This window comes from Homalodisca vitripennis, chromosome 2 (genome assembly GCF_021130785.1).
Source record: "Homalodisca vitripennis isolate AUS2020 chromosome 2, UT_GWSS_2.1, whole genome shotgun sequence".
Taxonomy (NCBI): Eukaryota; Metazoa; Arthropoda; class Insecta; order Hemiptera; family Cicadellidae; genus Homalodisca; species Homalodisca vitripennis.
Window position 1 is genome coordinate 46928414 of NC_060208.1, and position 27155 is coordinate 46955568.

Here is a 27155-nt window from a genome sequence, read left to right on the forward strand (position 1 = left end):
AACGTTAATTATAAACGTTTGCAATATTTAGTCGAACCATATTATGCTATATATAATTATATTTGTCTGCTGTAGTAAATTTGTATTGGTGCAATAACAAATATTTTTATGTGGGTTAAAAAATTTATTTAATCCTTACCAAACTTAAAATTTTATAAAAATAAACAAAAAAAGGAGAGAGAGTTAGAGGACTGTCCTTGACAAATCAGTGGCTGTGGTATCATGTAATCACTAATAAATGTACTAAATATTTTAAATTTAGTTTAGTTTGGTTTTTTAGAAATACATACTACATATTACATGTTTGAGTTAAGAAATATCTGAATTTTAAAAGCATTCAGAGAGAGCTGGGAATCAAACAGACTGTTGTCAGACTATTATTCTTGCCTTCTGGTGTTTTCTTGGCTGTAGTACCATAAAAACAAAAATTGGATGCACAAAACAGTTCATAATAAGTACAAACCCCCTACACACAACATTACTGTGGTACTTCAATATAATTAAACAATATTTACTATAGGAAATATATTTTTTACAATGCTTGGTTAAATAAATTATGGGAAACAAAATAAAAAAATAAACTAATTTGGTTACTTTTATGGCTTGCATTATTTTTTTACTGTCTTATAACTGGCAATCAAGAAATAGATTTTAATTTGTTTATTGAAACAAGTTTTTGATTCACTATATTCAAATGATCTTTTATTACTTTAAAATAACCAAACTAACTAATGATGGCCATAGGTGCGTGTGTGGTGGGTTGACGGACACATATCCATGTGCTGGCCACAGGATCTCTACAAGGTGCGGGAGTATGACAGTGATGATGGGGAACTGTGGGATGATGTCAGCACTGAGGCATCGTGGGAGACAGAGAGTATCTCCTCCTGGCCTGCTGACGAAGGGTGAGTGGTGGCTGACAGCTTGAATTTTAAGGTTTAACTCTCTCTTGATTTGGACGCAGAGTTTGGTGTATATCTGCAAGACGTAATCTAAAGTTCTACAAGTTTTTTAACTCAAATTTATTTTTAAAATGTGCAAGTTACTATCTATTGGTTACTGTAGTAAGTAAATTTACTAGGAAGGATGTAAGTGTTTCCACTGTTAAGAAGGTTCTGCAAACTCCTTTTCTGGAGTGATGCTGTTCATCTGCTACAGTTATTTTTCCTGAATTTAATCAATTAAGTCTAATTGTACTTTTTTGAAGGTATCTTTTTTTTTAAATATGAAAAAAGTTCACAAAGGTCGCAAGAGCTTGAGTGTATGGTGATCATGAGGTTTTTGGTCCAACTTTGAATGAGCAATGTAAATTTAATACAAATGGTTTAATATCAGATCCACATATTGCCACAGCTTAGGTCTCTTCCCCCCGACACAGCTACATTGGATAATAAAAATAATCAATTCAAGAAGTTCATGAAAAACCTGAACTGGTGTTATTTTGATCTTTGACAACAATCTCTAGACATCCATTTTCTTTTTTTTTAATTACTGCCCTGTTTTCCAAACCTAGATCCAACAGACTGTGCTTATCAACCACCGTACTGATAGATGTGCCTAAGATAGAGACGTACCATTTAGTGTCAGGCCACTTTCTTACTGAATTACAAAATCATATGTGAAGTACAGTCAAAACTCGATATAACGAACCTCAAGGGACTGGACAGAAAATTCGTTATATCGAGTTTTTTTTATAATGAGGTTCGTTATATTGAGGTTAGGTTAGGTAGAATTTCGCTACAGCGAGGTTCACAGACCATTGGCTCGGTCGTGAAATCGTATGCTGTACTGTATTTACGGGTAAATAGTGTGTAAAACGAAATAAAAATGCATTTAACTTGGAACAATGAAACTTTATTTTTATTTTTATTAAGAATACAGTATGTAAACAGAAAAACTTTAATACAGTAGCTATGTACTTTGAAAACACATTAAAAAAAAATTGAAAATCAACATGACCTGAACAAAACTTAAAAATCTTACGCTACAGATAGTTTTTACTATTAGATACTATTAGATTTTTACTATTATCAGATAAGTACTGTATTTTTTAATACAGTACTTGTCCTGTACAGTATTACTAAACTAAAAATTATAGATTGTTAAAGTTTAAATGGCCTAATCTACATTTTGTGTTTCGATGGCATCATTATTGATACTGTTTTCGCCCTGTTTGTTAGAGAAAAAGTCAGTAATAGTAGTCTGCTTACGTGATGTGACGTTAATAATATCCAATGAGCAATCCAATTCAGTTATAGATTTTACCACACAGCCACGTCGTCATCAAAAGTAACAAAGTCCTCGAACTCTGCATCCTTCTCTAGTTCTAATGCTTCTTTGACTGTTTCCCAACCCTCCGCAGTGTCGATTTCTTGTGTAGGAGGCTGGTCTGAATTGTCCTCCTGAGTTGTGACAGGGAATCCACTCTTCTTGAAACTATTACAAATTGTAATTTCTGTAATTTTACTCCACGCTTTTGTGATCATCCACATGGCGTCCAAGACATTTATATTTGTAGGTAAACGTTTTCCATGTCTCTAAGGAACTGTTGTACGACCTCTTTTCTATAATTTACTTTAAAACTTCGAATAATGCCCTGGTCAAGTGGTTACAGTTTGGAGGAAGATACTCGACCTTAATGCTACTCAGCCTAGGAATGTCTCCATGAGCCGTGCAGTTATCAATGAAGATGAGAATTTTCTTATTCAAATCTTTGTTAACACTTTGAAGCCATGTCCTGAAAGCGTCACAATTCATCCAAGCCTTTGTATTTGCCATGTAGTCTGTAGGAAGTTCATTCACGTTTTTAAAACAACGTGGTTTTTTTCGCTTTTCCAATTACTAAAGGCTTTAATTTATGAGTCCCTGTGCAGTTTGCTCCCAGCATAACAGTTAAACGATGTTTACTATTTTTTCCACCATGGCATTTATCACCCTTTAATGACAATGTTTTGTCAGGTAAACATTTGAAAAACAATCCAGTTTCATCTGCATTATAGATGTTTTCTGGTGCATATCCCTCGGTTAGCTCGGGAAGATTATCTTTCCACTCAGTACAAACACCGTCATCGACTTTTGCACTTTCACTGCACACTTTTTGAAAAATAAGTTTATTTCGTTTTTTAAAGTTTTGCAACCATCCATTGCTTGCTCGGAAGTTCTCGTGTCCCAGTTCAAAAGCAAACTGTTGGGCTTTTTCTTGAAGTATAGGTCCACTTATTGCAATATTTTTGTCTCTGCACTGCTTCAACCATTTAAACACACACTCCTCTATGTCCTTCAGCTCACATGATCTTATCTTTCTGATTTTGGAACACAGTACACTTCCGTCATCGAACTTCTCTTTCTTTTTTAAAATTGTAGCTAAAGTGCTGGGCAAAATGCCGAATTCTTTCGTGATGTCCAATTTTTTTTTTGTCGGATTGTCTTCAACGCATTTGATAAGTTTTCGTTTACACTCTATGCTCATAGCGCGCCGTTTCTTTTTGTTATTGGCGTCCATCGTCACTAAACTACTGTAACTTAATTCCGAAGCACCGCACAATCCAAACTTTCCACAACAACTGAATAAACTCGTCTAGCAGTTCAGACCGGAGTGGCTGTATTATTTGTTTGTTATCCTTTGTTACCGTTGCGACGTTTGTTTACGTTCGTTATAACAAGGTGCAGTCGTGGAACATTCATTATATAGAGGTGAATTTTGCTACAAGAGGTTCTAACAACGAAAAATTCACTATACCGTGTACATCCAGGATAACTAAAAATTCGTTATATGAAGGTTGTGAGCATGCTTTATTCGTTATGTAGAGGTGAAATTTGTATTGATTCTTATGGAGACTTCTAGGGGATTTAAGAAAATTCGTTATATCAAGAAATTTGTTATATTGAGGTTAGTTATATGGAGGTTTGACTGTATCACTCTGTACATGAGTGAATAGAGAGGATATAACGGTCATCAAAAGGAGTCAACAAAACTAGCAGATGAAGTCACTGATGGCCTTAAGGTTTTGACTTTTAATCTGTGTTAGTTCTTGACTGGACTCAGCTACTTCTGTGATTTTGAACACCTACCACGTGTTCATGACTTGGTTTGTTCATGTTCTTCACAATATTTTCATTTGTAACTTGTTTGCTGCAAGCAGTATCACCCCTACATTAAAAATTGACATGTATAACTCCTTTCAGTACTTGATGCTGCAGGGGAAGATCTTCAATGGCAGTTAGTGTCTTCAAAATCACCCTTGACTATTATTAATCCTCTGGAAGTGGTGAAGTTTCGTACGCCCAGGCATAGGGTAATGTAACAAGGATAGTAAACTAAACTCTCCTTAAAAAATGTAATGCTCAACACAGTTACTTAATTAAAATAAACAAATAGTTTTTATCGAAATACTGGAAAATAAGTTTTCAAAATTTTAAACCTCATTACAGGGTTGCTCTGGAAGAGGTGGGTTGCAATATTAAACCCAAGTTGGCAGCTAACATTGAGAAAGCACGCATCGCCATGTCTCGTCTGGAGGAGATCTTCACCCAAAACCCTTCACTACAGACAACAGACGTCATGAGGAAGCTGCTAGAGGTCTACAAGGATTGCAGGTTAGTTGTAGCTGAGGGGTAGAATTAGAGTTAGGGAGTGAATTATGTTTCATTCTGTACAATTTACATTTTTTTGTTCTCCTACACAAATATAGACATACAACAAAAGATTTATGTCATATAATGAATTGTAAATCCAGGTTTAAATACAATAAATACAGCGTATACATTAATTTAAACAATTGAACTGAATTAATAATAATATATATTGTTATGTTCATTGCTAAAGACAGTTTTGTTTGGAATTTTGATGTATAATTTTTTGTCAGTGCAAAATGATTGAAATGTAATAGTATAATCTATACTGCATATGAATTTATTGTTCTTGTTATGCTATTAATTGCTTTTCACACAGGTATTTGGACAAACTGATGGGGACTACGTTCTTCCACGAGAGTCATTTCCAGGGGTTGTTGGAGCGGGTGAGGGAGCGTGGCCGCGCCAACACTGCGCAGCACGTTGGTGATCAGGTGCGCAGGCTGTTCAGCAGCCCTGGAGACAACAAAGCTGGTGCTAGATGCTGTAAGCATGTGATCTCAACATTATACAGCCATGAATCCGGACAGGAATATATTCTCTTTACATATTGCCATGTATATGTCATATTGATAACTATATTGTCTAATAGTTCAATCCCATTACATAGGACAGAAATAGGACATTTTATTGCACAGGTGATTATTGAATTAGATTAATAATTTCCTCACAGAACATACTTTGCTGAAACAGGTTTTGTACTAAAAGACTATTCTCGTGTATTTTGAAAATGTTGAACTATACACAATTACATCGCTCACTGGCAAGAATCTGGTATGCACACTCAATAAGAAATATATTTCAGAATAAAATAATGCTGCTGGAAATTTATTTGATAAAAACTTATTTGGTGAAATAAAATTAAACCTAGTGGAAAAATATTAAGACGTCATTTAAAGAACTATCTGATTTAAATTATTCCACAATACTGACCAATTCAATGAATATTGATCAATATGTGTGTTTAATCACACTTGTGTTTTATACAGTACTTGTACTCAATTTTATTTACTTAGCATAGAATGTAAGTATTATAACGTGTCTACAACAAGAATACTAACTAAATATGTCAATCATTGCATTCAATATGTGAGTGTTGTTGGTTGTATTAATTATTTTAAAGAAATCTTAGTTATCATTAAGACTTAAGATGGCGTTTGCCTTCTTGAGAACATTGATTTATAAAATTTTTAAGACAGAGCTTTTATTTGTCACACTGGGTGAGCTGGGTGAGTCTCCCATTGTCGATCTTAACAAAAATGTAAGAACTCAGTCGTTGGAATTTTTAACTAAAAATCTCATAATGGGTTAAAGTTGATGTTGAAATTTAGAGTATGAATAATATTTATGGAATGTCCCAGATTTTAGAATACTGATTGATAACTTTGACAAATGTTATATAATCTATACTGGAACTAAATTTGCTTCAAAACTTTTAGTAATTTGAAACATAATACTATCCCATACTTGTTGTACTACACTTTTAGTACGAGTAGTTTCTTTAAACAATGTTATTGTATCCTTATTATGGTGCCCCAGACTTGGTATTAATTCAGGGAGGCTGGTCATTGGGAATTCTGAGAATATCTGGATTTAATATTGAATTTTTTTGCCAGAGAAAAACAGGAAATATGCTTGAATTTAATAGAAAGGTGCTTGAATCTCTCATCTACTGAAAATATTATTTTTACATCACAATTTGGCTCTCTGAAATTTAAAGAAATTGAGTTTTTGAAAATTATTACTACCATGATTAGTTAATGGTATAACATAGTGGATATGTTGAAGGCTATTCTCAAATCAACAGAATCTTTAAAAAATATTCGATTTAGGAGTAAAATTTAATAACAGTATTCATGTTGAATTTTCCATGTCACTGCTTGGTCAAAAGTCATAGTAATGTTCCACCACTCCAATTTGGTAATGAAAGATGAAATCTTCCTTATGGCAAACCATTTAATAATGAATGCTTTAGATTGAACAGTAGTAATGTGTATTGCTGATCAATACTGATGAAGAATCATTTAAAACAATTGACATAGCTGATGTGAGTTCTTTGTTGTATGAGTATTGTCATTGTATATCTAGTTATAGTAGACAAAAAATTGGAGATTTTAGTAACCAAAATAAAAAAAATATTGTGGTATTTAAAGCAAAATTTGACTTGAAATTAGTTTAGTCTATGCTTAGGCTCGTGCTTGAGAGCCTGCCTATTCGTGGATATCTGCTCATTAGCAGGATGCAAATTACTAACAAAAACTTGCTTTTGTTGAAATCCAGATTTTCCAGGGATGGAACAACCACGTTTGTGGATGAGTCGTGGTAAAAAAAATTAGTCGTCATCAAAAAAATAATTAATTGTATGTTCAATAAAAATTAAAAACAATTAAAAATAATAAACTTTATACCGTATTTACTAATCATAAATATGGTATAAAGAATCACCATGTAGCATTTTTGTGTAAGAGGTGAAATAATGTTTAAAAATAAAAAGCAGCGCCAGTGGCATGGCAGTGTAATGAGTGAAACAGGACAGCCGTAATAACTATTCACAGACAGACACATGTAACCACTGTGTCCATCTGGCTACTTACTAGTAGTAAATGTTTTGATAGTAGGTATTTTTAGGCTCCCTCTTTGTTTTCATGGGTTTGCCAGCTGAGTCCAAGATCTCACATGGAACAAGAATAAATCATCTTGAGTGTTTGCTAGGTTATTTGGAGGGGCAGAAATACAGTTTGCTTTGTGATAACGGGTTTAGCAGAAGTTATGTTTGACCATAATAAGAAAGCTGCTGCAGAATAAAAAAAATGATCATTTTTCCAAAAAAATAATAAATAATCATAACTCATCATTTGAACTGTAAATATTGTAAATTGTTTATTAAATTTCGTGGTCACTTAATTGTGTAACTTGTTTTTATCCTCAACTAAATAGACAGTATAAATGGATTGCAAATGCTTTTATTGGGTTAGTTTAACTAAAAACCATGTTATTTAGCAATTAATTACTAGTTTAACATTGTCAATAGCACCCTTTGTTTCAATCATGCCTTTGGGTTGCCGTCGATTATCGCGGATGATTGAGGGTTGATTGTAATTTGTATTTGAAAAACCATACATAGATAACATAATTAACAAACTATTGTAGTTTTATAAGCATTGACTTTTTTTAATTTTATATTCTTAATTTAGTTAATCTATGATGAATTGTTTCCTCAGTGATAACTTTTTAACAGCTTTATATTCTTGATTCCTGAGGATCTGATACCACATTAGATTATTGCTATGTGTTAGCATTTGTTTGGATTAAGGAAGTTAAGTGATTAAAAGAAAAAGTGTTTCAAGACACCAAACATACAGTCCTAACTATGAGTTGTCAGAAGAGAGTGTGGACCATAAAAAACAAAGATCATATTTTCAGGTGCAAGTAAGTTAATTTTCTTCTATTTCACAGGTGAGGGGAAGGAACCTTCGCAGGACCTTGACTCGGAGACACACCAAATCTCAGAGTCTTCTAATTCGGATTCTGGTGTGTTCAATACTCCACCACTCCCTCCAGTTCCGGCTGCAGGCACATTCCTGTCAGACAACCTGGCGTCTTTGGTTGCATCTTGTGCGGGGCCGTGCACAACGACAGAAGATGCACGAGCCAGTACGGGAGGCACGCAGGTGTGCTGTGACGATCAGACCGAGCCTACTGTCTGTAACTCTCATGTCTGTGTGAAACTGTGCGCACTAATACTGGGACAGCTGGTGGAAGCACATGCAGAGGTCATGAGGAGGTAAGTTTACCTTTACTTTCTTCTCTATGTGGTGTTTCATATTGTAATGGATTGCAAAATCAAATTTTTATAGGTGAAAATATCTGTTTTGGGACTCAAAGGGTGATCAGATGTAAAACTATTTAATCCAGTTGTAATTTTTTTTTAAGTTACAAAAATGACTTTTTGTTAAACATGTTATGACAAATATAATGGTTTTTTTTTTAATTGGGCCAAAATTAATTGACTTATTACAAGTTTAATACAACCATGCATGTCCCGTCTCAGGTTTCTTCACTTTAAGGTTCAACAATAAAACAGATAACAGTTAAAAAATAATTTTGAATCTGTTAATTTATTTTACACTCGTTGAAATGTTTGTTATTGTGAAGAAACTTGAAATTGGTTATGCATTGGACTAATGGACTAAATTTTCAGTAAGTCAGTTTGTTGTTTTTAGATTTCTGCATTTAAAGTATCATTTGATTTGTTGATAAAGTCCCAAAAAAAATAGTTCTTTTGTCACTTTTCTGCAAAATTAGTACATTTTAAAATATTTTAAATAACCATCATTTTGAAATTTAATTTGCAAGTTCTCTTTTATTGATAGATCTTGTCCTCATAAAGAGTTTACTAAAGTTTTGTTAAAGTTCTTTTAATTAGTTTTATTAGTTTTAAACATATGAATTTGTAAACAAAAAACATATTTAGAGAAATAGATAGATTGTAAACAAAAATGCATTTGACTACTAAATAAGTTCAAGGCATTAGGCTTCCATGAAAATTCAATAGCTCGTATTAAAAATATTATTGATGATCTCAATTTGTTTGTTATAAAAATCAGTACTTTAAGTACTTTAGTGACAAGTTAATAAATTAAGGTGTACCTCAGGGATCTATTCTGGGACCATTACTTTTTAACATGGATGTAAGTGTTTTACCTTTTACTTTATAAGACAATATAGATAAGTGTTGTTACATGTATGCTAAGATCTATGATGATACATCTTGTATTTTTACGTGTACGACCTTGTCCTTCTTTAGCTGATAACATTATGACAACTCAATTTAGTTAGTGGCTGATGTAACGCAAACTTGTTCTCCTTAAACTTAGATGAAACTCAAGATCTTGTTGTAACTCCACTACCACTGTCTAAATTGACAAGTTCCTAGGGATAATGTACAGTCCAACTTAATCCTTCAAGTACTGAAGAAAATTAGGACTTGGTGCAAATATTGTGCACTGATAGCATTCACAAAAGCTCTTTCATGTAGACAACACTGTATACATGGGCATGATGTACAGTTATATCCGCCTCACATTGTAAGACTAACATTGATAATAGAATTGCACTAGTATTTTATTGATTTTTCACGTGCTACGCAATCCCATTCGCTTCCCGACAAAAAAATCAATACATTTACACATTCACAGCATTTTCCTCAATTATAATGCACACAGTAAACTGAAATAAGACAGTACAGATATTTTCATTTGCCGCGTTTAGTGCAATTATGATGGTACGTCATAGTCATAGTCATAGTCATAGTCATATTTCTTTATTAACATATTCTTCAAGAACAGTAATAGAGTCACAATGTTAACAAATTACATAATTGATATTAATAAATAATCAATACAAGATGTCAGAGCCTCCAATCTTCCTTGTTTACTTCTGTGAATTCTTCGATGGTCCACCAGGAAGTTGTGAGACATCTTTTCAAGGCAGCTCCCTTGAGGTTTTTCACAGCTTGTGGCAGGAGGTTCCTCAGCTTCCTACCAATGTAGGATGGTTTTTCCTCGAAAAGTGATGTCCGATGTAGAGGTAGTGTGTAATTTCCTGCATGGCGTGTGTTATGTGTATGAAGGGTTTTTCCTGTTTGTACATGCAGTTGGTCAACGTGCAAAATTACTTCTTGTATGTAGAGTGCAGTAATTGTCATAATTCCCAAGGTTTTAAATGCTTGTCGGCAGCTTTGTTGGTGTTCGAGTTCCGCTAGGGTTCGGATAGCTTTTTTCTGCAGGAGTTAGTACTCTGTTCAGGTTTCCTGCAGAGGATCCACCCCAAACAGCAAGTCCATACCTCACATGAGTTTCCACCAAAGCATAGTAAGCTGTTTTTGCTGCCTCCAAGTTGTCGATACATTTTATTCGGCGTACTAACATATATACCAGTGCTGATTTTTTGGTTTACATGCTCAGTCCACGTAAGTTTGTGGTCAATAGTTACGCCAAGGAATTTGATATGGTCTTTTCTTGATACATCAAGTGGGTTAGGGATATGGTCCTTCCTCTTGCTGAAGTTGATGTGAACTGTCTTCGATGGATTCATGGCTAGATCATTCCTTCTGCAGTAAATTGAGGGCTTTACTGAGAGAGCTTGTGGCACTTTCGTACACTCCTTCAGCAGAGTCATTCTTAATCAACAATGTTGTATCGTCTGCATACATCACACAAGTGGTATTGTGATCACGTATATAAGCTGGGAAGTCATTCACAAATAAGACGAAGAGAACTGGGCCCAAAACAGATCCTTGCGGTACTCCGCGGTAACAGGTAGTGGATTGGATTGATGTGAAGTAGTTACACCATAAATGGTAGTTTGCAGCTCGACTATTTGAGATCGGCCTGTGAGGTAACTTACAAACCATTTGTTAGCTGTGTCTCTGATTCCTAATGATGTTAATTTCTTTGAGATGATGTCGTGGCCCAGGCAATCAAACGCCTTGCTGTAGTCAAGAAAGAGTGCAGATACGTATGTTCAACAAGGCTGATGATGGCAGAGCTGGTTGATTTTCCTTTCAAAAATCCATGTTGCTTTTTCGGTTTATCAGATTTTCTTGTTTTAGGTGAGCCATGAGTCTGTGTAGAGCTATTTTTTCTATGATTTTTGAGAATGTTGGAGATTAGAGAGATGGGACGGTAATTTTGGACTTCCAGTGTTGAACCTTTTTTATGTTTGGGGTATACTTTAGAGAGCTTAAGGCTGTAGGGAACTCACCAAGGCTGAAGGACTTATTAATTATGCTGACTAAAGGCGGCATTAGCTCTTCAGAGCAGTTTTTCACAATTTTAGAAGAATATTCATCCACTCCACTTGAAGATTTTGATTTTAGGGGCATTTATGATGTTCCGTACTTCATTGATGCATGTTGGGGTTAGATATAGAGATTTTATCAACATAGTTAAGTGGAGTTTCGTTAATTTTCATTATCATCTGCGTCCCCTGGGGAGCAGTTATTCTGTTTCAGCGTCAATTCTGCTACTTCTGTGAAGAAGGTGTTAAAGTGGTCTGCAGTTTGTGTGGGGTTGTCCACATGTTTCCCATTCACTGAGAGACATATGTTTGGCTGTAGTTGATGTTTTCCTCTTCTTTCATTGTTATGACATTCCAAAGAGCTTTACTTTTGTTGTCAGCTGAGTTGATGAAGTCAGCATTAGCATTTTTCCTTATTTCTCTAAGTTTTTTATCATAATTTTTCTTTTTTTTACCACCATATCTTCTTTGTCTTGGGTATTTCCTGTGGTCTCAAATTTGTGCAGGGCTTTTAGAAAGTTCATTTTTAAGGTCGTTGGCCTCGTTGTCATAATACACATGTTTCCTTTTTGTGTTTTTGACTACATGTTTTAGTAGGACAGGCAATGTCTAGCGTTGCTTGGAGAGTTCTATGAAAGATGTTGTATGCATGCTCTGCATCTGGGGCCATATAGACAGCATTCCAGTTTTTATTCATTAGGAGAGATTTTATCTGGTCTGTATTAGAATAACAAAAGTTTCTCTTGAGAATGATCTGTGGAGGGATGTTTACTCTCCAGTCATATATTTTTATAATTTGAGCAGTATGGTCAGAAAGTCCAGTTTCAAGTATGGCTGTGCCAATGTTGTCCTCGATTATGTTTTGTGCATATGAAGTCAATTGAGGTGGCAGTGCTAGGTGTGATACGTGTTGCAGAAGTGGCAGTCTTCGGATGTTATGGGTGTGTAGTTCATCTTCTAGGATAGTGTTGTCTAGGGTTGTTTTCATCCTGTCGATGTTTATGTCTCCAGCAAGCATGATTGATTTACTGTGTGCTTGAGTATATTCTAAGATGTTGGATAAGGCATTTACACCGGCTCGTACATTCTCTTTGGGAGATCGATATACCCCAAGAATGTGTATGTATTTACCCATGGATTCAATTAACTGCCATGGCTGCTTCACAGTTAAATTCTTGGCAGAGGTGGGATATGTCAGTTGCTGTTGTGCAGTTTTTTGAGGGTTTCTTTGGCATATATGGCAACACCACCAAGCGTTATGATTTTCTCTGCAGTATTCTGCTATGAGAAAGTACCCTTCAATTTTTGTATTCTCTATTTCTATTTTTTTCAGGCCATGTTCAGTAAGCACTAGTATATTGGGGTCAATGTCATTAAGAAGGTGGTTAAGTCTGTAATAATTTTTTTGTCTAGTCCACGGATGTTTTTGGTGTAGTATTTTTTAGGTTACTTAGGTTTGTTTTAGATTTGAGTTTATAATATACTTGTTTTTGAATTTGATCTTTTCTGTTGGGTTTGGTCTAAAAAAATGGTGGTTGTTTTTTTGGCTTGTATTTTCAGTTACTGTCGTCAGATGGGGTGATAGAGACTTTTCGTTAGTAGTGGTAAGTTCTTGTGTTGCCTTATAGTGCTCAATATACTTGTCGAAAAAGTCCTGGTATGTTTCATTGGGTTGCTTTAAGTTTAGCTGTACAAGGTGGTGACTTATTAGATTTCTGAGCTGGTTTTTGTAATCTTTAGACTCCGGCATTGTACAAATATTTTCTCTGTGAAACATGGCTTCCACTTCGATCACTTCAAAGTCTCCTTTGTCCCTTGGTATGCATGTGGGAATTGGTCCGCTGTTTATCTGATATGGTTAGGACTGGGTTGTTGTAAGGTTCTTTGGGGTAGGTTGTTTGCTCTTTAATTTTTTGTACTTGTAAGAGATACTAAATTTATTTTTGGAATTCCCATTAATCTTTTGTTTTTTTTAAAGAGTTAATGAAATTGGTTTTACAGCTTCCCTTTTCTTTTGATTTGTTAGATTTTCTGCACGGTTTTGACTATCTAGGTTTAAACGGTTAAGTTTTTGCTCTAGAAGATAGTGATTATTTTTTAGTTGAACAATCTCTGTTACCAGTGGGGTTGATTCAGCTACTGAAAATGGTGGGGAGTCTGTTTGTGTACCAGCTTCTTCAAGAACCTTTTCTTAGGACATATTTTCTTGGGTTTTTAAAACGTTTTTTAAAAATTAATATTTTTTTAGATAGCTCTTTAATCTTTTGTTCATAGTCATTTAGAACTTGTGTTTGTCGTCTATCGTGGTCTTCAAAGATTTGTTGTGTATCAATAAGTAGTTGCTTTTCTTTTCCAAGTTGCCTATCCATATCAGAAATTTTTTGTTGAAAATTTTCTACTCTTGAGAGATAAGTTTCTTCCTCTCGGCTGTAATCTTCAATTTTAGCCTCCATACTGTTTAGCAAGAAGTTTAACCTTCGATTGTCTTCTTTGAGGGCCTCGTTTTCTTTAAGCAGTGCTTTTCCCAATTTTGCTGCCATGATTAGACTGTCTTCCCCATTTTGCAGTTCACTTTCAATTAAGCTTTCTTCTAGCTCTGGTAGTGTACTTTTCTAATATTGAGTCTTGACTAATATAGCCTTTTAGGGTTTTATTGGAGTTGCTCTCTGTTAGAGACTTATTACAAGATGGGTTTTTAAAAAATGTCTCAGCTTCTTTCAATGCCTCATTAAATTTTTTGTTTTTGAAATTGTCTGTTTTTGGTTTTCCATGAATTAATTTGTATTCTGAATACAGACACATGTCATTTTGTTTGACATTTGCAGTGTTTTCATCTCCAAAGAATGTGACATTGTATTTGGTAGTTCTGTCAGTTTTTGTAACCCCTTTTATCACTGCCGGCCAGTAGGGATAGCCTTTTACCTTTGCAAATACCATAACTCCTACTTCATATAGAGCATTTGTGTCCGTGGCCATTTTATTGTTCAAAAATGAATATATGTTTTAAATGTAAAAAAATGAAAAACTGTTTTTTTATAACGAGGTTTGACAGACTCCTCGTGGTTAATGTTTTTTAAATGTCAAAATGGAAAACTGTTTTTAATAACGAGGTTTGACAGACTCCTCGTGTTAATGTTTTTTAAATATCAAGATGGAAAACTGTTTTTTATAACGAGGTTTGGCAGACTCCTCGTGGTTAATGTTTTTTTAAATGTCAAAATGGAAAACTGTTTTTTATAACGAGGTTTGGCAGCCTCCTCGTGGTTAAATTTTTTCATGCGGCAGATTGTTTAGAAAATCAAGGTCAGGTGGGAAGCAGGTCTGTTGATTGTTGACGGCTGTGTATACAAATAAGCTGCTGTCACTAGGTCAGGTGTGGAATGTGATGTTGTCAGCACAGTCAGCACTGTTTTCAGTTGTCACCATATGGCTTGAGTTTATTCGATGATTTTAAGTAAAGTATTCTTGATTGTGTAAATACAATTTTTTGACTTTTAGTGTTTATAAGCTTGTTATTATAATTTCATTAGTGATAAAGTTGTTTTATTTTAAAAAGTGCTTGAGATTTGATTACAGATTAGTTCTTGTGTTACAGTGAGATTGTTATAAATTGTCTTAGATTCTTGAGTAGTTTAGTTTTCTTGAAGTTTTATGGTGAAATGGACTTACAGTTGTTCCAGGTAAATTGCTGCACAAGTGAGTAAATATTTGTTGTTAAAATACACACTTAAATACACTTTTAACTGGGAGCCACTTCACTTTGACTGTAGTCAGTCAGCCATCTTGGGTGTGTTACGTACATGTTAGTATGCCACGTTTTAAAGTTAAAGTGGTAGTCTCAGATAGAATCTGTAATACCAAAACAAACCAGAGAGATTTTCTTTATTAGGAGACGAGATAAACCATATCAATGTACATACTATTGTCAGTTTATTGGATCTATATACATTGTTATCTGAATTACAATATAATTTTTTGGGGCAATATTACACACTCTCAAACCATATTCACCCTGCAGAATAGTGCTGCTCTAGCTCTATGTAAGGTACCAGCCATAACCAGTTGCAGACCTTTATCCGTTTGACATAGTATTTTCACTCTTCCATGTATTTATATTTTTCAATGTTTGATTTATTTGAAAAAGCTTACATCATTTTAAATGTAGTGATGATACTACACAATAACGACATAAATTGAAGTTGAAGACTGAGTATCTAACTTGCAGCACTGCTCAGGACAGCTTTAGGTACACACACATTCACAAAGCAGATTTTGAACAAGATAAAATATGTGCGTTTATGTATGTCAACTCTTAAAGGGTTAATTAATAATAAATTATTCAAGGAAAAATTTAATTTTTAAAATTATAGAAATGTAATAATTATTTGAAGGTTTGGTGGAAATTCAACCAATGGGATGACTCTGAGTGATGCTGCCAATACAGTGAGCCCTGCAGGCAGCAGTCAGGGCGATGTGGAGCCCCCACCTTGTCCTCCGTCCCCGCCCTCGACACCGCCCACCACTCCTGCTACTGCCCCACCCGAGTCACCCTCAGTTGAGAGCCTAACTGTTGGCGGAACAGACCTAGTCAAAGACGGAGATGGTGGTTAGTATTAGCAAAGCCTTTAACTCAGTTGTTTTGAAGTAAGTGCTTTTTCTTTTTGGTATATCCCAAATTTTGATTTTTTTTTGAGGATCAAGACTGGTTGCAGCCAGTTTGTTTGTTGGTGTACGTATTTTTGCCAGAACAGAAATGTAATGAGGCAATCAGTCCGGTTGTGCATGCTATCCGACTCGTATAGCAAGATGGGTATCTCGTGAGTCTTAATAATGGTTTTAATTCATTATCTTGAGTAGTGTAATATTATTGTACATTAGATACCAATTAATTATGATAGGTTATAATTGGGTTTAGACGGGGGATCACAGAGTTTCTGGGCAACGAGACTACAGGCAGCATGTGTCAGGTGTTGGGTGTAGTTTTTATCTATTATTACATAAGGGTCCTCCTAGTTATGATTCAAATATTAGTTTGGTGAATTTATCAAAGTTGACTAGAGGAGTGTCCCGAGATAGATACCGATCATGTCCTCGGGGGGAATGTAATAATTGTTTCTATTGTGAACACCATGTGCGGGTCACTAGTGCTTTAACTTCAACAGAAATTAATTTCACAACTTTGAATTGAATTGAACTAATATTAAAAAATTCACATTATTTCAGTTTACAACTATAATAATTAAACAACAAAAGAGAGAACACATCATTTTAAATTCAGAACTTTTACACTTTTTTTTTTCTTTGATGGACCATATTCAGTCTTATATTTCTCCCAATTTTTTTTTAATTAGAAGGGTGATAGTGGGAACAAGTTCAAAACTGTAATTCTTGTAGTTTGAGGAGAGTTATATAAGAATTTTCAGTGTACTATATTAATAACTGTAAGACCTTTAAATGTCATTTTTTCAGCCTTTTACCTAATACTAATTGCTTTATTTTAATTGTGTGTGCTTTAAAGAACCTTCAGCTGTGGCCTTAAAGTTAGTATTAACCCTTAGCACGCCGTAGACGGAATAATCCGCGATGTTGTTTGGTCTTATAACGCCAAAGACGAAATAATCCGCCGATCGATAAAAATATATTTTATTACTGTTTTTGACGTTTATAAGTTCAATACATAGGCCACAATACAAAGTAATGTACTGGCTTGACCAAATAATCCAGTTGCAGCTGTCAGCTGGCCGCAGTAGGTAAACAGTAAATTGTTTTCTTGCCGGCAGCTGTTCTCCCACTCCCGTCTGTACGCCAATGACGATGCTATTCGCCATTACCGACTGTCAGTGGAGCACGCATTGTGCCTTTGGGAAGTGTTCTTGCGTTGTCATTCCTTATACAAACAGTTGTAAAAAGTTATTGTTACCATGTTTTAGGTGTTATAATAAAGTATTTTGTTTCTTTTCTGTTGAGTAATTATGGCTGCAAGTCATGTCCCGAGACCCCATGGCTTTATCCCGATTTTTGTTTTGAAGTTTACCGTACAACTGCCTAAATCTAATATTATCAGAACTTATAAAACTAATCAAGATCAGCATATTACACTTTATTTGTTTTCTTATCCTTGTACATAGTTTTCATCACATGCATTTGATTACTCTGTAACCTAAATTTGATTTTGATTGTAATATTCCATTATTATGAAAAAATGTGATTATTTTAATACAAGTATTACATTATTGTAAAATTTTTTTTTTTTGTGTGACTATTAGTCATTAGGAATGAATACAAAAATTAGCTTTAAGGAATTTTCATTTTTATTTTTTCACCTTAAATGAGCGTAATCTAAAAAATGACTAAATTTATATCAGCGTTCAAAGGGTTAAACCTCAATCTAGTTGTATCCCACAGGCTAATAGACAGGATCAGTAACTTACTAACTTGTTCCCTTTATTGTTGTGTAAATCTAGCATGTCTGCATTTCATCTTTCAAAACCAACAAATTATTTTTTTATACTTTTATACAGTTGAAGTTCTCAGAATAAATTAGTTTAGTCTCTAAATGGTAAATAACGCCATTTTGGGTTTTTGGAATCTATACCTCTCCTTTGCCTCTATAGAGTTCTGTCAAACCATAATATTTTATATTTTGTCTAAAAAGTATACACTAAAGATCAAAATATCCCAATGTTAATCATTCAAATGTCATCGGTTATACTACATCTAATTATTGATTCAATTAACAAGACAATATATACAAATTAAAACTTTTAAAAGTAGCTAAGCTGTACAATCTTATTATATTAAGTATTATTGCAAATTTTTAGCTTGCCAACATTTACGTGGAGAGAACTAGCTAGGTGCTGCCACTTAAATATCAAAGTCCTGATCTCAGTTTGTCTAAAACAAGGTTTAAAAAATAATTCTATCAATATTATCAAAAGCTGTACACTGTATTTGTGTGGGGTAATAATTATAGAAAGGGCATGGACATTTTATTTAAGAATTCAAAGTTGATAACACTTATGGTTTTAAGGGATATACATTTCGCTATCTGTATGGTTATTGGACTAAACATCATTTTAACTTTTCTGTGGTTGTGCTACTCAAAACATAATGTTTCATGCAATGTTGCAGGGTTCTCTGTGCTGGACACAGCCCCCAACAGTCATAAGTTTAAGCTGACAATGTTCCAGCCTACAGACCCCAAACTGTTCTTCAAGACTGTGCGGAATGAGATAAAACTGCTCCAGAGCTCTCTGCCTAGCGGCATCTGGGTTAAGGGCTTTGAGGATAGAATGGTCAGTACAGTTTTGTTATGTGGTGTTCTGGCTGCTCACAGTTTAGATTTTTCATGCCAGTTTGAAGTACGTCTCAGTCAATGTTTGTCAAGTTTTGTTATGTTGGAGGTACTTATGATATTCTGGCTGTTCACAGTTTAGATTCTTCCTACCAGTTTAGACTATGTCTCAGTCACTGTTTAATCATGAATAAAGGTCAATGGATCGTCACTGTGACGTTTCTTGTATATACCTCTGTGACAAAATTTAGCTCTGTGACATTTCCTACAAATACAGCTGGTAACAGAAAACTACTTATAAACTGTTTATATTTCATTTTAAAGTGAACTAAAGAATCGCAAATTTTTGACCGAGAAATAACTGGGAATTTGAAAAAGGTTTTGAGTAGCCAATATGTCCAGACTTCCCGAGTCACAGTTTTATATGTTAATTAAATAAAATTGGTATACACTGTAGATAGTGGTAATAGATACATAAAAGTACTTTAATTTTGAAATTGTTGTAAATTGGTCTAATATTTGCTAGATCATACCATTTATTATCATTCTACGTCTTGGAATAGAGTTTGTGGTGTAAGACAAGAGTTTTTGGAGAATGAAGTGTCTATCAATGACCAATGGTCACAATTCGGCGTGGCACAAAAAGGCACAATAATTTGTAATTTAAAAATTTGCGTTGTTTTTCACTGTGGCATGGTTACATCTCAAGCAAAAAGAGTTAAATCACAACTAATAACCGACCAACTGATATTTTGTAATTTGTACCTTGTTCTTATTGTTTCCTTAAAAATTATGTAAGTTATGTTATTTATGTAAGTTAGAAATTACTTTGTAACTAATGAAAAAAAAAACTAAATTAAACTATGTTTAGTAAATATTTAGTTAACATATATTTACAATTTTGAGCAGAACCTTGATCACCCAACAATGAAAGTCTTAAATATTTCTGATGATAGTATTACACTTTTGTTGGTGTGGTTCTAGGATCTGTTTTCAGTGATGATTCGAGGTCCAGAGAAGACACCGTACGAGGATGGACTGTTCTTTTTCGACTTCCAGCTGTCAGCAGACTACCCGAAGGCTCCTCCACTGTGCCACTACGTGTCATATTGCAGTGACCGGCTGAATCCTAATCTCTATGAGGATGGGAAAGTAAGTTGGGCTTCTTCTCAGTATTCAAGTTGGTTCAACAAAGTTTAAAATTCTGCAAAGAAAAAAATAAGAAAAATATTTTATGCTGACAGTTAAAAGTCTATGTATTCCAATTAATTAAGTACTTTCCTTTTTTGTTAATTTAATAATAATTCATCCATTTTACGTGCATTGTTTTTATTGGCTGTTATACTTATCCCATTTTTTAGTATATTTTATAATGCAGCAAGGAACGCTAGTTGTTATTTCTGTCAAGAAAAGACTGTATCAAATAAATGATTTTTTATAATATGAAACATAAAACACACAGGTTGTATGTCATAATTTACACTACTTTCTCACTTTACATTCAGTACTAAACATGCATTTCGCCTTTACCTCACTATCAGGAAGTCTGAAAGGTCTAGATTGAGATATTCTTTTATATACTGTGAAAATATGGATTGTGTTCAAAATTCTGTTAAATAATTATTTATGAGTAATGGAAATATAATTCTAACTACAGATACAGACTTACATTTTAGGCCAAAACATAATTTTTTTCAGAAATATTCAAATGTGGGAAAATGTTGAATAAATTACTTCATTTCTGTGTTCTGAGAGAGAATATTGTGCTTCACAAAACCTTTCCTGCAGGTCTAGAGGAGACATATGAAAAAAAAACTTAAAAAACTAGCACAACATTAGAACTGATAAATAGCACTAAACCGGATTTATTTATTTTTTATGGTGAGCAATGGGCAATTAAATGAATTATGGAGAAATAGCCAAAAACTGTTATTGTTAAATAGATACTGAAGTGCATAAAGTAAAGAATTGGAGTGGAAAATGGCTTTTTCATATTGCCGCATTTGTAATATTATTTTATTAATGATCAGTGAAATTATTTTTATAGTTGTTAGGAAGTTTTAAAAATATTACAAAATGCTCTGTGTATTACAATATTTTAAACTAATTTACATAGCTGACAACAATTAAATAGCTTCCTTTGTAAATGATCTATCATTAATAAGTAATTTTTAATATAATGTTGACAAAAACACTTGCTAAAAAATACTAATGTTTTAAAATTTGCAAATATGATACATCTAAGTAAGCACTATATTATTCCACGTAACCTTTTAAGATTGAAAATAATCTAGAGAATTGCATTGCCATTGAACTAAAAGCTTAATCTTGGTTTTCCTTTTCAGGTCTGTGTCTCATTATTGGGTACATGGAGTGGTAAAGGGACCGAAGTTTGGACCGTTATTAGTAACCTGCTTCAGGTCATTGTGAGCATTCAAGGTGAGTAATTGTCTTTGCTTCAATTTTTTAGGATGTTTCAGTGTGCCATAAAAGTTGTCATTAGAATGATTCATGTAAATTTTTAACATTTAAATTTGTTTTATGGTAAAAACCTTTAAGAGGGGATGATTAAAGGTACATTCATTTTGTACTGTACCTTAACCATTTGAGGTCTCATTAAAATTATATTCTTTTAAAATATTTTGTTTTTAGGTGATAATTTGTAAAATATAAAAATAAAATATCAAATGTTTCATTCACACACATAACAATAGACCAAAAATGCATGGATAAAGGTAAAATAGCAGTATAATTCCTTTAGGGGCATGTTTTACTCACTTTACAGGTTATTTGAAGTTTTTTGGATGTGATACTTTTGAAAGCAGTCACTTATATGCATTGCAGGTTTTTTGGGCATGTCTTGCAGTAAGTTGAGCACCTCTCCTTCCACCTGGTGGCTTTCTATCACGGAAAACTGTGCAGTCTCTTGTTTTCTTGTTTGACAGTTTGTGAAGAGCATGAAACTTTTTGTTCAATTTAACTTCTCTGTCAAACTAAGTAGGCCTGCCTCGTTGTTGTTTTACATTATTTACAAGATGTTGGTTTACATTTTTCTGAACTTTCTTTGGCTAACTGGTTTTCTAATGTTGTGGAATACAGAATATAGGCAATTTATAACTGATGTTTCAATGAGCCAAGAAAAGTTTTCACCACCATTTGAGGGACTTTCTGGTGAAACCATAACTAGATACATAATTATCAGAAATGTTCACCAAGCCTTTGTTTTTTCTTATTTTGTCAGATTACCCTAGGTTTGATTATTGTTTGATTCACACCCTCTCTGACAACTTGATACACTTCTTCTATTTTGTTATGGCAATAAGTTGATAAAATGGTAACAACTCTTTTTATCTTTTGATACCAAAGTCATTCTCTTTCCGCCTTGGATTTATTTCATGATGTAGGATGTTTTTAAAATTTTTAGGTTTCACTACATCTGGCAGACCAAGTCAAGAAGGCATAATTGTTCCAGTTAAAAGCACTTACATTTTTATTAGTTCTAAAGCTAAAACATAACTAGTGTAAAACCTATCATTGAATACTGTACATGTATTCCTGATAAGTCATTTTCTTCCATTAATTTTATTACTGAGTGCTGAAATATCTGAACTGTAAATAGCTGTTCATGGTTAATCAAACTGTTGGTTATGCCTGAACCATAGTATGGTTCAATTGCACAGATATAGCCATTGCAAGAATCTGAAAGGATATAGGTTCTCAATCCCCATTTGATTGGTTTTAGTTTGTTATAACATTTGAAAAGGATTTGCCTTTAAAACCTACTGTACTTTCATCAACAGATACATTTTGACTGTGACAATAGTGTTCTCTGAATTTACAATAAAGGTAGGTAGTAATTTCTTTCACTTTTTGACTTCTAATTAGAGATGTTTGAGCAGGACTATCCTCTGGTGTACATAAATGTGAAGTCCAAAAAATTTGGAAAAACCTAGCCCTAGAAAAAAATGTTTTTGAAAATGGTTGTACGTCTAGCTAATCTTCACTAAAATAATCTCTTTTTGTTCATGGCCATGTTCAGCAAAACACCTATAAAAGCTTTCATTTCCTGTGCATCAACATCTCTCCAAGTAAGCCAGATGGATCTTTTTTGTAAAGGGGTATTTAGATTTATATTTCCCTGGCATAGTGGTTTGTTTCTGTAGTGATTTCACTAAAGAGTTCCTCAGTAAAAATAGTTGCCAATAATCTAATTCAGAGGTCATTTCTTTACCTAATGGTGGCCTGCAATGAGGATAGTTGTAAACAAACTTTTGAAGGGGGTTATAATTTTCCTCATATGAGATCCAACCTACATTGTAAGTAGGTTTATTTTGACCTGGGTTCAAGTCTAGGCCTACTTAAAGTAACATGTCTAGCTCCTTCTCTTAGCCTACTAGTTTATGTCCTAGGTTCACTTCTGTTACTTAAATCTCCTTGTCCTTTTTCTACCACATTTTGTATAAATCGTTCAATTTCTAGTTCATTGTTCCTGTCTAAAGTTTCTAACCCATACAATTGAACTTTCTTCTTGGTTATCCCCATTTACCACAGTTTCAGAAGAAATTTCACTTTTATTCGATTCAACATCACTATCACGGTCTTCCTCAATAATTTGTTGTTCATTCTGAATACTAATATCACTGTAAACACTATCAAAGTCGTTTAGTATTTAATATTTCATCATCATTGATGAAACTTCTAGTAGGAGAGGCCATGTTTACAAACGCAACACAAGTGCAGAAGACATCTGAGTTAGTATTATATTTTTCATTTTCAGTGCCTCTTATATCATAAGTAAAGATCAAAGTAGTATTTATTTAACACAATTAGAAGTCCATGAATAACTCAAATGTCGAACAGCAATAGTTATGAAAAAGTAAAAAAAAACCAGTGACAATATCTGGTTGACCTATAGTTGATGCGCAAGCGTTCCGCGGAAATACTGCGGTCAACCTATAGTCGACAGCCAGCCTTAAGGGGTTAAGGTTCAGTCTCTGTACCACTTTGTTTTTATTTACTTCTAGCACACAATAAAACGGTTAAAATGTGTTTCACCTCAACATTCAATATTAGAACCAAATAATTTTTCTTACTATTCCTGTTTTTAATTTTTAATCATCTTGCAGCCAGCAATTTTTTTTTTTTTTTTTCTTAGGGCAAGAAGCTTATAAATTGCACTTAGTCCTGTAAGGACCTTTGCGCTGGTTCCGAAGTGATAGGATATTCAGGATGGGTAAGGTTAGGGAGTAGGGGCCGCCTCCTATCGAGATCCATGAGGAAGAATTAGGGCACTACATCTCAAAGTCATCCCGGAAGAAGGGAGGCCAGCTGTGAACCAGCCTCTCCAGTCAAAGTAGGCAGGGGGTGGCACACACTTGTTGAGGTTAACAAGAGCCTCTGAGGTAAGGGAACAAACCCCACCAACTCCAACAGCCATACTCCACAGTAGGCTAGACCTATTGAATTGCCCATGAACCCCAGAATCTCAACATTTGCAAACAGTAGTGATGTGACGCTACTGGACATCCATAAGGTTGCCCAGATTGAAGTGGCACATCGGTTTTTACTATGCCCAGTGGTGGGTTCAACTGGTAGGTATAAACCAGCCAGAAGTGATCCCTGCTGGGTTGCAGCCAGCAATTACTATTACTGTTGTTCTTGCTAATTTTGATAATATTTATGTAAAGGACTGATATTGGTCAGCGAGCCGTACTTCAACGAAGCCGGCTACGAGAAACAGAAAGGGTCACAACAGGGGCGGGAAAACTCTCGGATGTATAACGAGATGGTGGCTCTCAAACTGGTACAGAGCATGAGTAAGCTGATACTCCACCCGCCACCTATCTTCAGAGCGGAAGTCACCCAGCACTTCACACAGAATGCTCACAAGTAAGTGGAGTGGATTTTTGGTCCTTTGGAATGAGAAATCTGTGCATAAAGAATCTTATGCATGGTTTCCACAGTAACAGGACATTCATGATTGGTAGAGGGGAATGGAACTCACCTTCTATGAAAATCCCATGAACAGCCACCAGGAGGCAAACTTGGGGTGCTCAGCCTCTACCATTCACCAACCTGAATTAGTCAGTGGAGGCATGAGATGCACCAACTTCAAATATGTAACTCAATGTGATATGAACAGTTTCAATATAAACTAACAACTTGACCTAGTATTTGGTTATTTAGTAGTTTATACTACGATTTAAAAAATCAAAAAAATTGCCCAGTACCATTAAAATCAATAATTACAGGCATTTAAATTAATTTATGATTTCAGTCTACTAATTAAGTTTGAAAAAATTAAGACAGTCCACTTTTTACACTTTTTTTGCTGAGGATTAGTAAAGCCTATCACTCGAGGGGCTGAAAAAATTTCATTTCTGTCTGTCAGCAAGCATCTCGAGAGTAAACTGACCTATAGAAACATTTTGCATGAAGGTTCATTTCCATATAGGCATCTTTGAGTTAAATAATGGTGCATGTCAAGCCATGTGATTGGCAGAGCATTAGGGAACATTTTTACATTGGTCTTATGGGTAACCATGATGACGACAATAAAATCATGATTTGGTTATAAACAAACTAAGTACAATCATATGACATTTTACCATGTATCATAGTACCACAAGTTGCCGTAAGAAAGATTTCATTTGTAAATGAAAAATTTCTTTTTTATATGAATGTCCGTCTGCAGGACAACTCAAAAGAATGAAATGAACTATATACTTGAAATTTTGCATGCAACTTCAGCGAACCTTTTATGTAACATGTGATTTTGCGTACTCCTACCTTGTAGTATAAACCAACATAGCCTACGATGAAAATTGGTAATTTGCTTGTGAAGGCACGGGTAACTGTTAGTATTCTATATATTGGTATCAAATCAAATCAAATCAAATCAAATATTTATTTGTTTGTAAACATGTTCACATGTATAACAAAGTCAACTTAAAAGGTTTACTTAACCTAACTAACTTAAAGAGTTAACAACTTCGTAAAATTCTGTTACACATCGTATAAGCAGGTTTGCAACTAGAAAGTTCTTTAGTTTTTGTCTAAATCTAGTGAGTGGCAAGCTCTTTAATACCTTCCGGCAAAACATTAAACATTTTTATGCCTTGGTATAGAAAACTCTTCTGAGTTGCAGAGTATCTGCATCGTTCACTTATAAGTTTATTTTTGTTTCTAGTTGCATAGTTATGGACCTCAGACATTGCAGGCAAAAGTGCCAAGTTCCTCTTAACAAACAAGAGTGTGCTAAATATATACATAGAAGGCAATGAAAGGACACCTAACCTAATGAAGAGCTCTTTACAGTGGGCCTGCCAGTGTGCATCACAAATCAGAACGGATTGCTTTTTTTTTGCAGCACAAAAAGCTTCTGTTACATATCCATGGTTTGCCCCAGATTGAAGTTCCATAAGAGAGGTAGCTATGTATGTGGGCCATAGTAAACACAGAGCAGAACACCAACAGAGACACTGCCTTTAAGTGCTCTGATCATGAAAATGCCTTTTGAAATTTTTGTTCGCAAGACTGTCAATTTGCTGATGCCATTTAAGATTGCTCTGGACTGTGAACCCCAAGAAATTTTGAGTGGGTTACTTCCCCCCGATTGCTAAGGCTGAAAGCAAGGTCCTGAGTTTTCCCGTCATTAAGGCTTAACTTATTTGCATTACACCAGTCATGAATGGTTTTAGTTTTGGTGTCGATTATGTAACCCACATTTTTCTGCACTGTTACCCTGGACACACACTGCCAAATCGTCAGCAAATAGAAATGATTTTACTGAATGAGCATTTTAGGTTGTACGGCAGGTCATTAACATAGAGTATGAAAAGCAAGGGTCCCAAAATGGACCCTTGTGGGACACCTTGTTTTACACTTAACTGTTTTGAGTAAGAGCCATTTTAGGAATACGGATTGCCATCGATTGTTCAAATAAGATCTTAAGAAACTGCACTAACACTGTTGTCAATAGAATAAAAATACATCTTATCCAGTAAAATATGATGCGACACTGTGTCAAAGGCCTTGGACATATCAAATGATCTGAAAGAGAACGTTCAGGTTGTTCTCCAGTCCTTCAAAACAATTCAAGATCAAATCCTGAGTAGCTTCAACAGTGCTATGGTTAGGTCTAAAGCCGTAACTGATTCTTGGACAATAACTTATTTGATTCCAAGAAGGAGGAAAGTTGTTCATGAATGAGACGTTCCAAGACCTTTGACAGCGTCGTCGGAACAATGGAATTGGCCTATAGTTGGCACAATCATCCCTAGGCCCTTCTTTTGTGTATTGGAATGACCTTACTTACTTTTAGTTTGTCAGGATATAAATACCCTGCTTAATACACAAGTTGAAAAGATATGTTAGTACTTCACAAATAGACCTAGCTGATAACTTCAGTATTGCTGCATTGGTGCCA

The 27155-nt window shown here is 34.5% G+C and overlaps 1 protein-coding gene across 2 annotated transcripts in view; it reads left to right on the top strand.

Annotated features, from left to right (window-relative positions):
* The window catches only part of LOC124353891 ((E3-independent) E2 ubiquitin-conjugating enzyme UBE2O-like), an 83711-nt gene that overhangs the window by 35727 nt on the left and 20829 nt on the right, over positions 1-27155 (top strand). For both annotated transcript variants that reach the window (XM_046803937.1, XM_046803938.1), the window contains exons 11-19: positions 745-905; positions 4432-4596; positions 4952-5118; positions 8089-8416; positions 15825-16039; positions 18565-18728; positions 19712-19879; positions 21073-21166; positions 24415-24616. In XM_046803937.1, the coding sequence (XP_046659893.1) occupies positions 745-905; positions 4432-4596; positions 4952-5118; positions 8089-8416; positions 15825-16039; positions 18565-18728; positions 19712-19879; positions 21073-21166; positions 24415-24616 (1664 nt within the window). The remainder of the gene's footprint in view (positions 1-744; positions 906-4431; positions 4597-4951; positions 5119-8088; positions 8417-15824; positions 16040-18564; positions 18729-19711; positions 19880-21072; positions 21167-24414; positions 24617-27155) is intronic.